The following is a 13235-nucleotide window of genomic DNA, read 5'->3' as shown; positions in this document are numbered from 1 at the left end:
CGGATAACACTGCTTTCCGAGTGGTGACTGGTTCTACCTGTTTCATACGCATTCATTACCTGTACATTACTTACAACAAATCCCCACTGAAATAAGTAAATCATGCTTTCATTACTTGGAACAAGAGATTTATTTACAAATGGCCTGTAATTCAGCCCATATCAACTTTCATCACTCGTCATACTTTTGGGGCATCGGGCGTGACTGCATTATTTTCTCCTGGTTTCCTGTTCTTCTCTCCATTGTGGAGAAGAATTGTCTGGTTTCAAAGTAGAACACAGCATTCAAATTAAATGTGAGCCTGTAGGTATTATCTGGCAGGGTGACTGTTTTGTTTGTAACCCTCACACACTCACCACTAAGATATAATGTATGCAGGTCATATACAGTAACTGCAAGGAAGTTAGGCCAGTTGTCCTCACCTGGCCTACCTGGTTAAATAAAGGTGAAATAAAATGACAAATTAAAAAGAACACTCAACTACTATTTTCCAAGGCATGTCCTTTTCTGTCAATAGCTGGACAAATGGGAGGATGTGCTGAAGCACAACACAGTGTATGCCTACCACATCTGGCTATTGGCTTGTTGGTAAAGCTCTTATTTTTGTTGTTTTTTACACCGAGGCAACATTTTGCATGATGATACTTGGTGATAACAGATGAAAATGCCGGCTGGGACAAAATGTACAGGAAACATATAAAACAAAGATATAACAAATGTAAAGGAAACATATATAACGAACATATAACAAATGTAAAGGAAACATATAAAACAAACTTATAACAAATGTAAAGGAAACATATATAACATACATATAACAAATGTAAAGGAAACATATATAACGAACATATAACAAATGTAAAGGAAACATATAAAACAAACATATAACAAATGTAAAGTAAACATATATAACAAACGTATAACAAATGTAAAGGAAACATATAAAACAAGCATATAACAAATGTAAAGGAAACATATAAAACAAGCATATAACAAATGTAAAGGAAACATATAAAACAAACTTATAACAAATGTAAAGGAAACATATATAACATACATATAACAAATGTAAAGGAAACATATAAAACATACATATAACAAATGTAAAGGAAACATATATAACATACATATAACAAATGTAAAGGAAACAACCCATCGGGTATGATGAAATCGATGGGAAAGTATGTTTATATCACATATCTTGTAGTTTCGGTAGGTTGGTGGTGGGATTTTTCGTACTGTTTTTCAATTACAAAATAAGTTTAAACTAATATGAAATAATGTATTTGAAATACAAATACAGTAGGTAACTTAATATTTTAAATTCTTACAATTTCTCTACGATAGACACTTTCATGAGTAATGTCTTTGTGCCAACTATAGCTTTGACCATGAAAACTAACATGGAATGGATTTGTGCAAAGAATTATATTTGGTTGTTGTGTGTACAATTCCACAAGAGAACTAAAAGCTATACCAGCCTATGTGTGTCTTTTCTTTTAGGGGTTCTTCTCATAAAACGTTCAGGTTTATTAGATGGGGTGATTTCACATTGTGTTGAACAGAAACCAGAATGTTCCCCAAAATCACCTCACCAGTATGGGAATTATCTCACAAGAAACCCATGAGGCAGCAATGGCTTCACTACAATCCTGTTGCTTTTCTTCTCCGACAAACATCTTTAAATGTAGTTCCACTGTATACAGTAGATGAGTGCTTTGAAGGACTTTTGAAAGGCCTTAACACTCCTTGGGTAGGTACTGTAATATGAGCTGGTGATTTGAAGTTAACACTGTGTTATGTAATTGGAGGTTTCTGTTAAGTTGTAGAAGACTGTAGGACCATTTTGTTTGGAAAAGAAAAGGAAAATGAGGTGATAGGTAAATAAAGAGAGGAGGTTGCAGATGTTAATGATATGACTATTACCTGTTGTCTCACTTTGCTCCAGTGACATTTTTTCATAAATGTGTCTGATTACATAATTGTATTAATTAGTCTCACATGACCATCTGTCAACTGGCCAGCGCACTCAAGATTTAGTCCTGGTTCCTGAGATTATAGGTGTGGATTAAGTTAGCGGGCCAGAAGTTTCCCCTAATTTGAACTACCTTGTATGGTAGTTTTAACCCACCCACCCAGCTCTCTGCCTGTAGTCTCCTCCTCTCTGCTAGTTGTGACTAGTAATTGAGTGGGTGTGCAGGTGAGAGTTTCCACTTAATAGGTTGCCTCTCCTGTGCTGTCACTAGGAAGAACAGAGGGTAGTGACACTGGGAGAAAAGGAGAGCGGAGAGACGGAGAGAGAGAGAGGCTCTACACATCATCCGCAGCTGATACAGACAGTTTCATCCTCAGACTTTTGCTCAACGCTACACACGGGTAAGCGCTTGTGGTTGTTTTTTCTGAAAACATTTAGTTAAACATTTGTTTGCGTTATTTTGTTTCCATTACCTGCTTATCTCAGGCTGATTAAGTTCAACAAGGAGGGTTGCCATGGTTGCTTAAAGATGATAGTGTAGAGAATAATGTTGCTTAGGTTTACTTCACAACAATAAATATCAGGTTATGTTACTGGCATTGAATGCTTCCATATTTTCACATAGTACAGTGCCTTCTGAAAGTATTAAACTGAGATGTTTTTGTCCCTGGCCTACACGCAATACCCCATGATGTCAAAGTGGAATTATGTTTTTTGACAATTTTACAAGTTAATATAAAATGAAAAGCAAAAATGTCTTTAATCAATAAGTATTCAACTCTTTTGTTATGGCAAGCCTAAATAAGTTCAGGAGTAAAAATGTGCTTAACAAGTCACAAAGTAAATTGGATGGACTCTGTCGAACAGTGAATTTCGAACACAGATTCAACCACAAAGACCAGGAAGGATTTCCAATGCCTCACAAAGAAGGGCACCTATAGGAAGATGGGTAAAAAAAGCAGACTTGGAATATCCCTTTGAGCATGGTGAATATCCCTTTGAGCATGGTTTTAATTACACTTTGGATGGTGAATCAATACAACCAGTCACTCCAAAGATATAGGCGTCCTTCCTAACTCAGTTGCCGGAGAGGAAGGAAACCGTTCAGGGATTTCAACATGGTGACTTTAAAAGTTACAGAGTTTAATGGCTATGATAGGAGAAAACCGAGGATGGATCAACAACATTGTAGTTGCTCCACAATACTAACCTAATTGACAGAGTGAAAAGAAGGATGCTTGTACAGATACAAATATTCCAAAACATGCATCCTGTTTGCAATAAGGCACTAAAGTAAAACTGCAACAAATGTGGCAAAGAAATTAACTTTATGTATTGAATACAAAGCCTTGTGATTGGGGAAAGTCCAACACATCACCGAGTAGCAGAGTTGTGGACTCGAGTCACATGACTTGGACAGAAGTCTGACTTGAATCACACATTTGATCACTTGAGACTTGACTTGACAGAAAATTAAATAACTTGAGGCTTGACTTGGACTTGGAGCTTTAAGACTCAATATTCGACTTTGACTTGAGACTGATGACTTGAAATGATCTGGCCAGGTTTTGTAATGTCCACACAGCCAGAGACAGTAGCCGCAGCATCTCCCTTGCAAAAAAACATGCAACAGATTGGCTAGTGAAATGCACACTCTGTCTTCTGATTGGACCAGCGAACTGTCAATTGACACAGGTCGGGTGAGCTAGCGAACAGATTGCTGATTTGCTGTACAGCCATATGATCAGGTGCAGCGCAAACATCAAATTGTAGGGAGAAAGGATTGCCAAAATAAATAAATATGCAGGTGCAAAAAATGTTTGGTGATCAAGAATATTAACAGTTTACTTTGCAAGCTCACCAGTAATTGAGCATTAAGTTTTACTTTAGTGCCTTATTGCAAACAGTATTCATGTTTTAGAATATTTTTATTCTGTACAAGTTTCCTTCTTTTCACTCTGTCAATTAGGTTAGTATGGTGGAGTAACTACAATATTGTTTATCCATCCTCAGTTTTCTCCTACTGGTCTTTCGGGAAGTCAAAATTGCTTGAAATTGATCATTTACTTATGAAGCTTGTATTGCACCATAGGCGCATCTTTCCACTTGTGCTCTACAAACTCCCACCAGTGGAAAGCACTTTGTTCTCTTGTTGAAATGTTTGCTGTTGCTTTCACACATTTAGATGAATATATAATCAATAATCATTAAGTCTCATTAACACGAATGTACCTATGTAACAATGGATGTGGAAATTGCCTTTTACATCGTAGAACCCAGTTTATGGGTTGTAATTGCCAATTGGTTAATTGTATGGTCCTATGGTCTTTTGGGCTATTGCCTGTGTATGTTTGGTCAATCTGATTGTATATTTTGTATGATAAGGCACTTTCCCTATTGGATCACTAGGACCTGTAAATAAATCTACACTTTGAGCACGTCAACCTGCCTTGCCTTCTGCTGATTTCATACCCTTAAGACTGCTACACGGTCCCTATTTTACAATTACAAAATTCAAATGTGTTGTAGACAAAATAATGAAAAAGGGTGCCTGGTAGACTCAATAAATAGGCAAATATTTGTAGTTGAACAAGTCATTGCATGTATAGATTTGTTTAACTTGACTTGAGACTTGACTTGAAAAAACTTGTGACTACTCGACTTGACTTGCTCTTAGAATGCACAAGTTGGACTTGACTCGAGACTCGAGCCATTCTACGTGGGACTCCACTTGCGACTCGGACCTTGTGACTTGAGACTTGCTTGTGACTCAAATAATAGTGACTTGGTCCCACCTCTGCTGAGTACCACTCTTCATATTTTCAAGCATGGTGGTGGCCCCATCATGTTATGGGTATGTTTGTCATCGGCAAGGAAAAGGGAGTTTTTTAGGATAAAAAGAAACGGAATAGAGCTAAGCACAGGCAAAATCCTAGAGGAAAACCTAGTTCAGCCTGCTTTGCAACAGATACTGGGAAACAAATTCACCTTTCAGCAGAAAGTTCCTGAGTGGCCTAGTTACAGTTTTGTCTTCAATTGGATTGAAAATCTATGGCAAGAGATGAACATGGCTGTATAACAATGAACAACAACCAACTTGACAGAGCTTGTAAAGGTGCCAAAGGTGATTCTAACATGTTTTGACTCATGGGGTTGAATACTTATCTAATTAAGATACTGTATATTAGTGTGTTTTTTTTGTTTTTTGTATTTAAACAATTTTAGAATTTTTCTTTCACTTTGACATTCCAGAGTATAGATCATTGACAAAGAATTACAATTAAATCCATTTTATTCCCACTTTGTAAAACAACAAAATGTTTTTTAAAAGGTGAAGCAGTGTGAATACTTTCTGAAGGCACTGTGTATCTATAGTATGCTTGTGTCACAATTAATATAACATTTGACCGTGGTTTTATCTAAAACCCTCACTACATGATTTGTTATTTTAATTGGACTGTGTGTAGGTTAAAATCATATTTTTTCTAAATATATGCTTTTGTACAGACATACAATATCTAGAAACCAGTGGCATTCAAATATGCAGTGATTTAATATACTTCTTGACAGTTTCCTACACTTACAGTATAGTGTAGTGACTTACATGGCATCCTCCAAGTCAGCAGGTAATGCTGACTCAATCTGATAGTTAGCCGTGTGAGTTACTGCACAAGGATGTGGCACCTGACTACACAACCTTGAATACACAATTCAATGCCTTTGGAAAGTATTCAGACCCCTTGACTTTTTCCACATTTTGTTAGGTTACAGCCTTATTCTATAACGGATTAAATAGTTTTTTTCCCTCATCAATCTACACACAATACCCCATAATGACAAAGCAAAAACTGTTTATTTAAAATGCTAAAAATGCTAATATATATATTTTTTTAAACTGAAATATACATTTCCATAGGTATTCATCCTTTACTTAGTATTTGTTGAAGCACCTTTGGCAGCTACAAGCTTGGCAAACCTGTCTTTGGGGAGTTTATCCCATTATTTTCTGTAGATCCTCTCAAGCTCTGTCAGGTTGGATGGGGTTAGGGTTAGGGTTAGGGTTAGTCCGGGCTCTGGCTGGGCCACTCAAGGAAATTCAGAGACTTGTCCCAAAGCCACTCCTGCGTTGTCTTGGCTGTGTGCTTAGGGTTGTTGTCCTGTTGGAAGGTGAACCTTCACCCCAGTCTGAGGTCATGAAAGCTCTGGAGCAGGTTTTCATCAAGGATCTCTCTGTACTTTTCTCCATTCATCTTTCCCTCGAGCCTGACTAGTCTCCCAGTCCCTGCCACTGAAAAACATCCCCACAGCATGATTCTGCCACTTCCATGCTTCACCGTAGGGATGGTGCCAGGTTTCCTCCAGACGTGACACTTGGCATTCAAGCTAAGAGTTCAATCTTGGTTTCATCAGACTAGAGAATCTTGTTTCTCATAGTCTGAGGGTCTTTAGGTGCCTTTTGGCAAACTCCAAACGGGCTGTCATGTGCCTTTTACAGACAAGTGTGTGCCTTTCCAAATCATGTCCAAACAATTGAATTTACCACAGGTGGACTCCAATCAAGTTGTAGAAACATCTCAAGGATGATCAATGGAAACAGGATGCACCTGAGCTCAATTTCGAGTCTCATAGAAAAGAGTCTGAATACATATGTAGATAAGGTATTTCTGTATTTAATTGTTAATAAATCCTGTTTGCACTTTGTCAATATGAGGTATTTTTTATTTCATACATTTTCGATTAAGGCTGTAACGTAACAAAATGTGGAAAAAGTTAAGACGTCTGAATACTTTCCGAATGCACTGTATATTTATATATTATATTTTAATATATTATATTTCATATACTTTAAGCAATATAACAGTTTTCCTTTACACAAACACCTATAACTAGACCTACTTTTTTTAAAGTGGGCTATTTGTCACGGATTCCCCGTTACTGCTGCTCATTCCGTGCACCAGTTCCGGAGGTCTACGTCACCGGCCTCTAGGCATCACTGAACTATCTCATTACGCACACATGATTCCAATTCCCGTTGATTAGTAATTGTATATATGTGCCCCCTGTTCGTCAATGTCTTGTCAGTTATTGTTCCCATGTCCGTTGGTCTGTGATACCTGTGATTTGTTATTTCGGCTTTCTTGCTGCGTGTATTGTGCACTTGTTATTACGGGTCTCGTGTATTGTTGTGCATTTGTTATTACAGGTCTCAACCCGTGTAGTGTATTGCCGGTCTCGTCCTGTGTATTTATTACAGGTTTTACCTCGCTCTTTTGTTTGGGTTACATCCCTGTGTTTTTGCAAACGTGTTTGTTTTGGGCTTCTTCCCCGTGCTTTTCATGGCATGTTGTATTTTTGGGTGGAGTATTAAAAACCCCTATTACGTATTCCTGCGCCTGTCTCTAATCATTTATACAACGTGACACTATTAGCCACTGTTTGACCCTCAGTATCCAGGGTGGTGAGCCCAAAGGAGACTGTGTGGTTGGTTCCTAGGGAGGGATGAAAACATGCCGTGCTTAGATATATTGCCCCGGGGACATCACGAGGAACAAACACATTTTAATTGTGCTCATGGCTGAACGGCTGCCAACCGACACTACCTAACAAAATCATATCCTTTGATGACACACGCATGTGTCTGATTGTTTTAGCAATTATTATTTTCTCAATATTGTAATTTACCAGCCACAATGTGGTTGTGAGTGGATGGTTGTTTTACAGTTCAACATCTATTTTCTATTCCTAACTCTCTTTTCTACCTCTCTTTCCTACCCTTAACAAAATGTAACTTACAAATCAGGCGCTGCGGCCACTGCAAACCATCATCAGATCAGTTTCCCCATAGAACAATTAGGGAATTGTTTGCAAATGAGCCCTCGGATAGATGATGGCATAAGATCAAAGGATAAGTCCAGGTGGGACATAATGAATGGACATGTGTAAACAGTCTGATTGCTCTACTGAATCTAACGTAGGTTGTGTGTCAACGGAAAAAGGCATAATAGACCTATGGATTTGGGTCTTTACTTATGTGGTTTGTGGTATTACTTTTGTCCTCTTCATGCTCCAGGTAGCATTAATCAATAGTCAGGTAACCACGATGCTACAGGACAATAAGGAACCTTTATATCACAATATTCAGGGTGTCACATTTCACTGTTTCTCAGTTTATTTCTAAATGTAAGATCTTCTGTGCCTAAGTCCTACTGTAGCAGTGTTAATCGTTAAAGGGACACAATCGTTATTTATATTGTTTTAAGATTATAGGGGGTCATTTTCTTAGGAACTTTTCTTCTTATCGTTTGTACAAAAACACCATAGTCACATACTGTATGTACTGTAGATACTGGTGTGGAGCTGGAGAGAATTAATATCATGTTAAAACTTATACTGGGTCAAAATTAAGTCTTCATGACTTCTCTTTCCCTTTCTAGACTGGACTAAGGGCTCCTACTCCCTCCAGAAGACTATGGCCTCAACTGCTTTTTTTAAAGACACAGGTATGTTTACTTTCTAAAAATGCCCATTGCCTAAAAAAAATGTGCATAGACACATTCTTGAATAATATAACCAATTCTTGAATAACATAACTTATATAACTTTAATCAAAATTATATAAGTTACCCATTGATTCTTGAAGAATATAACTTATATAACATTAATCAAAGTTATATAAGTTATACTATTGAAGAAACTATGGGTAAATATCAATAATTGAAATGGACAGATTTTCAAATCCCAGATTGTATCTTTAAGATTCTAGACTGTACCTGCAACTGCAGTTAAACTGCAAAATGACTGACGTAAAAAAAAAAAAAAGTGTTATGTTGGACGCAGTATTTCCAGCATACTGCAGTTATATTGCACTCTGAATGCAATCTTTTTTTGTAAGGGAATGACTCATATAACCGAACAAAACAGATGCTTACTGCCCACATATGACAACGCATGGTTAAAAGCTTGTTATGTTTAATAGACAGGACCTGCTAAATGATGATAGCTGTATGCCTCTCCTCTATGAACAGGCCTCCTGCTCTTCTTACTACTGGGACTGCAGCCATCGTCATTTGTTTCAGGACAAAACACAAACTCAAGTTCCAATTCAACGACCAATGCTTCATCAACTGTGATGTCAACTGGCATGAGTACTGACTCTGCAGCAACTATCGTGACAGCTACCACAGCTCAAACTACAATGTCGTCTGCCATTTCTTCTACGAATACTACAATGTCTTCTGCAGGGTTGGGTAGGTTCCTTTCTGAATGTAATCCATTACAGTTACTAGTTACCTATCCAAAATTGTAATCAGTAAATAACTTTTGGGTTACCCAAATTCAGGAATGTAATCTGATTACCTTCAGTTACTTTTAGATTACTTTCCCCTTAAGAGCCATTAGAAGAAGACAAAAACGTACGTTACCAATTGAACGAAATATGTTGCCGGATAAATCAATGTTAAAGTTCACATAGCTGGCCATATATGGATGTTACATTTTACTTTATGGGTTGGATATGAAGGCTTCTTCTAACCCATTGCTTTCTACTGCATATAATAATATGATTAAATTATATCTTTACATTGAAAATCAAGGTCTACCAGAATTCCAGTCAAAACACCAGTCTCAACGTCAACAGTGAAGAGGTGACTCTAGGCAGAGTTACAAAGAAAAAGCCATATCTCAGACTGGCCAATAAAAAGAAAAGATTAAGATGGGCAAAATAACACAGACACTGGACAGAGATATGGCTTTTTCTTTTCAACTCTGCCTAGAAGGTCAGCGTCCCGGAGTCGCTTCTTCATTGTTGACGTTGAGACTGTGTTTTGCGGGTACTATTTTAATGAAGCTGCCAGTTGAGGACTTGTGTTTGTGCTTTTCTTTAAAAAACAAGGACATTTCTAAGTGACCCCAAAGTTTGGACACACCTACTCATTTAAGGGTTTTTCTTTATTTTTACTATTTTCTACATTGTAGAATAATAGTGAAGACAACAAAACTATGAAACAACACATATGGAATCATGTAGTAAGCAAAAAAGTGTTAAACAGATTCTTCAAAGTAGCCACCCTTTGCCTTGATGACAGCCTTGCACACTCTTGGCATTCTCTCAACCAGCTTCACCTGGAATGCTTTTCCAACAGTCTTGAAGGAGTTCCCACATATGCTGAGCACTTCTTGGCTGCTTTTCCTTCACTCTGCGGTCCAACTTATCCCAAACCATCTCATTTGGGTTGAGGTCAGGTGATTGTGGAGGCCAGCTCATCTGATGTAGCACTCCATCATTCTCCTTCTTGGTCAAATAGCCCTTACACAGCCTGGAGGTGTGTTGGGTCATTGTCCTGTTGAAAAACAAATGATAGTCCCACTAAGAGCAAACCAGATGGGATGGCGTATCGCTGCAGAATGCTGTGGTAGCCATGCTGTCACACCAGCCTTCGCTTTGGCTCCCCCTTCTGTCCAGCTCAGGAATTTGGCGTCGCCGGCCTTCTAGCTGCTGCCGAACCTACTGCTGGCAAACGCTCTTCCCGTCATCAATACCGGACTTGACTTGTTATGTCACGTGTGCTCCCTCTCTGGCCTCTAGGTCACCAGGCTGCTCATTATGGCGCACACCTGTCACCATCATTACGCGCACCTTCGCGTCATCAGAATCACCTGGACTCCATCACCTCCTTGATTACCTGCCCTATATATGTCACTCTCTTTGGTTCCTTCCCCAGGCGTCATTGTTTCTGTTTCAGTTTCCTGTCTGTGCGATGTTCGTGTTTCTTGTTTTGTTTATTAAATGATGCACTCCCTGAACTTGCTTCCCGACTCCCAGGGCACACGTTACACGTCATCATTACACACACCTGGGTACAATCCTCACTCTATCACTGTGTATATACTCCCTCTGCCATTTGTCGGTCATTGTAAATGTTGCTTGTTTTCCTGAGAGGAATCTCTCCTACTATTTCCTGAGTACTTTATATTTTGCACTTTGAGTTCGCCCTGTGCCTTTTTGTTTATGAAGATATATATTGAGCACAACAGCGTTTGGGTTTCGTCCCGCTTTGAACTAAATAAATTCAGTAGTTTTAAACCTACTGCCTACTCCTCTCTACACCAGTGCCTTAAATGTGCCTTATATCCTCTGCAGCAGAGGTACCTCTGGGTCTTCCTTTCCTGTGGTGGTCCTCATGAGAGCCAGTCTCAACATCGCGCTTAATGGTTTTTGCGACCGCACTTGAAGAAACTTTCAGTTCTTTAAATGTTCCGCATTGACTGACCTTCGTGTCTTAAAGTGATGATGGACTGTTATTTCTTTTTGCTTATTTGAGCTGTTCTTGCCATAATATGGACATTTACCAAATAGGGCTATCTTCTGTATAACACCCCTACCTAGTCACAACACAACTGATTGGCTCAAAAGGAAAGAAATTCCACAAATGAACTTTTAAGAAGGCACACCTGTTAATTGAAAAGCATTCCAGGTGACTACCACATGAAGATGTCATCAAGGATAAGGGTGGCTACTTTGAAGAATGTCAAATATAAAATCTATTTTGATTTGTTTAACACTTTTTTGGTTACTACATGATTATATATGTGTTATTTCACAGTTCTGATGTATTCAATATTCTTTTACAATGTAGAAAATTGTGAAAATAAAGAAACTCTGGAATGAGTAGGTGTGTCCAAACTTTTGACTGGTACTGTATATATATAGTTGAAGTCGGAAGTTTACATACACCTTAGCCAAAAACATTTAAACTCAGTTTTTCACAATTCCTGACCTTTAATCCTAGTAAAAATTCCTTGTCGTAGGTCAGTTAGGATCACCACTTTATTTTAAGAATGTGAAATGTCAGAATAATAGTAGTGAGAATGATTTATTTCAGCTTTTATTTCTTTCATCACATTCCCAGTGGGTCAGAAGTTTTCATACACTCAATTAGTATTTGGTAGCATTGGCTTTAAATTGTTTAACTTGGGTCAAAAGTTTCGGGTAGCCTTCCACAAGCTTCCCACAATAAGTTGGGTGAATTTTGGCCCATTCCTCCTGACAGAGCTGGTGTAACTGAGTCAGGTTTGTAGGCCTCCTTGCTCGCACACGCCTTTTCAGTTCTGCCCACAAATTTTCTACAGGATTGAGGTCAGGGCTTTGTAATGGCCACTCCAATACCTTGACTTTGTTGTCCTTGAGCCATTTTGCCACAACTTTGGAAGTATGCTTGGGGTCATTGTCCATTTGGAAGACCCATTTGCGACCAAGCTTTAACTTCCTGACTAATGTTTTGAGATGCTGCTTCAATATATCCACATCATTTCCATCCTCATGATGTCATCTGTTTTGTGAAGTGCACCAGTCCCTCCTGCAGCAAAGCACCCCCACAACATAATGCTGCCACCCCCGTGATTCACATTTGGGATGGGGTTCTTCGGCTTGCAAGCCTCCCCCTTTTTCCTCCAAACATAATGATGGTCAATATTGCCAAACAGTTCTATTTTTGTTTTATCAGACCAGAGGACATTTCTCTAAAAGTATGATCTTTGTCCCCATGTGCAGTTGCAAACCGTAGTCTGTCTTTTTTATGGCAGTTTTGGAGCAGTGGCTTCTTCCTTGCTGAGTGGCCTTTCAGGTTATGTCGATATAGGACTCGTTTTACTGTGGATATAGATACTTTTGTACCTGTTTCCTCTAGCATCTTCACAAGGTCCTTTTGCTGTTGTTCTGGGATTGATTTGCACTTTTCGCACCAAAGTACGTTAATCTCTAGGAGACAGAACGCGTCTCCTTCCTGAGCGGTACGATGGCTGCATGGTCCCGTGGTGTTTATACTTGCGTACTATTGCTTGTACAGATGAACGTGGTACTTTCAGGTGTTTGGAAATTGGTCTTGGCTGATTTCTTTTGATTTTCCCATGATGTCAAGCAAAGAGGCACTGAGTTTGAAGGTAGGCCTTGAAATACATCCACAGGTACACCTCCAATTGACTCAAATGATGTCAATTAGCCTATCAGAAGCTTCTAAAGCCATGACATAATTTTCTGGAATTTTCCAAGCTGTTTAAAGGCACAGTCAACTTAGTGTATGTAAACTTCTGACCCACTGGAATTGTGATACAGTGAATTATAAGTGAAATAATCTGTCTGTAAACAATTGTTAGAAAAATTACTTGTGTCATGCACAAAGTAGATGTCCTAACCGACTTGGCAAAACTATAGTTTGTTAACAAGACATTTGTGGAGTGGTTGAAAAACAAATTTTAATGACTC

General features: G+C 38.6%; 1 protein-coding gene across 1 annotated transcript in view; it reads left to right on the top strand.

Moving 5' to 3' along the window:
• The first annotated feature begins 2258 nt into the window (after positions 1–2258).
• The window catches only part of LOC106605176 (uncharacterized protein YBL113C), a 28949-nt gene continuing 17972 nt past the window's right edge, over positions 2259–13235 (top strand). Inside the window, exons 1-3 of the mRNA XM_014200558.2 lie at positions 2259–2376; positions 8410–8475; positions 9001–9222. Of these exons, the coding sequence (XP_014056033.1) occupies positions 8445–8475; positions 9001–9222 (253 nt within the window). The 5' untranslated portion in view covers positions 2259–2376; positions 8410–8444. The remainder of the gene's footprint in view (positions 2377–8409; positions 8476–9000; positions 9223–13235) is intronic.

This window comes from Salmo salar, chromosome ssa05 (assembly GCF_905237065.1).
Source record: "Salmo salar chromosome ssa05, Ssal_v3.1, whole genome shotgun sequence".
Taxonomy (NCBI): Eukaryota; Metazoa; Chordata; class Actinopteri; order Salmoniformes; family Salmonidae; genus Salmo; species Salmo salar.
Note: the sequence above shows the minus strand (reverse complement) of the source record. Positions and strands in the feature narration are given on the sequence as shown.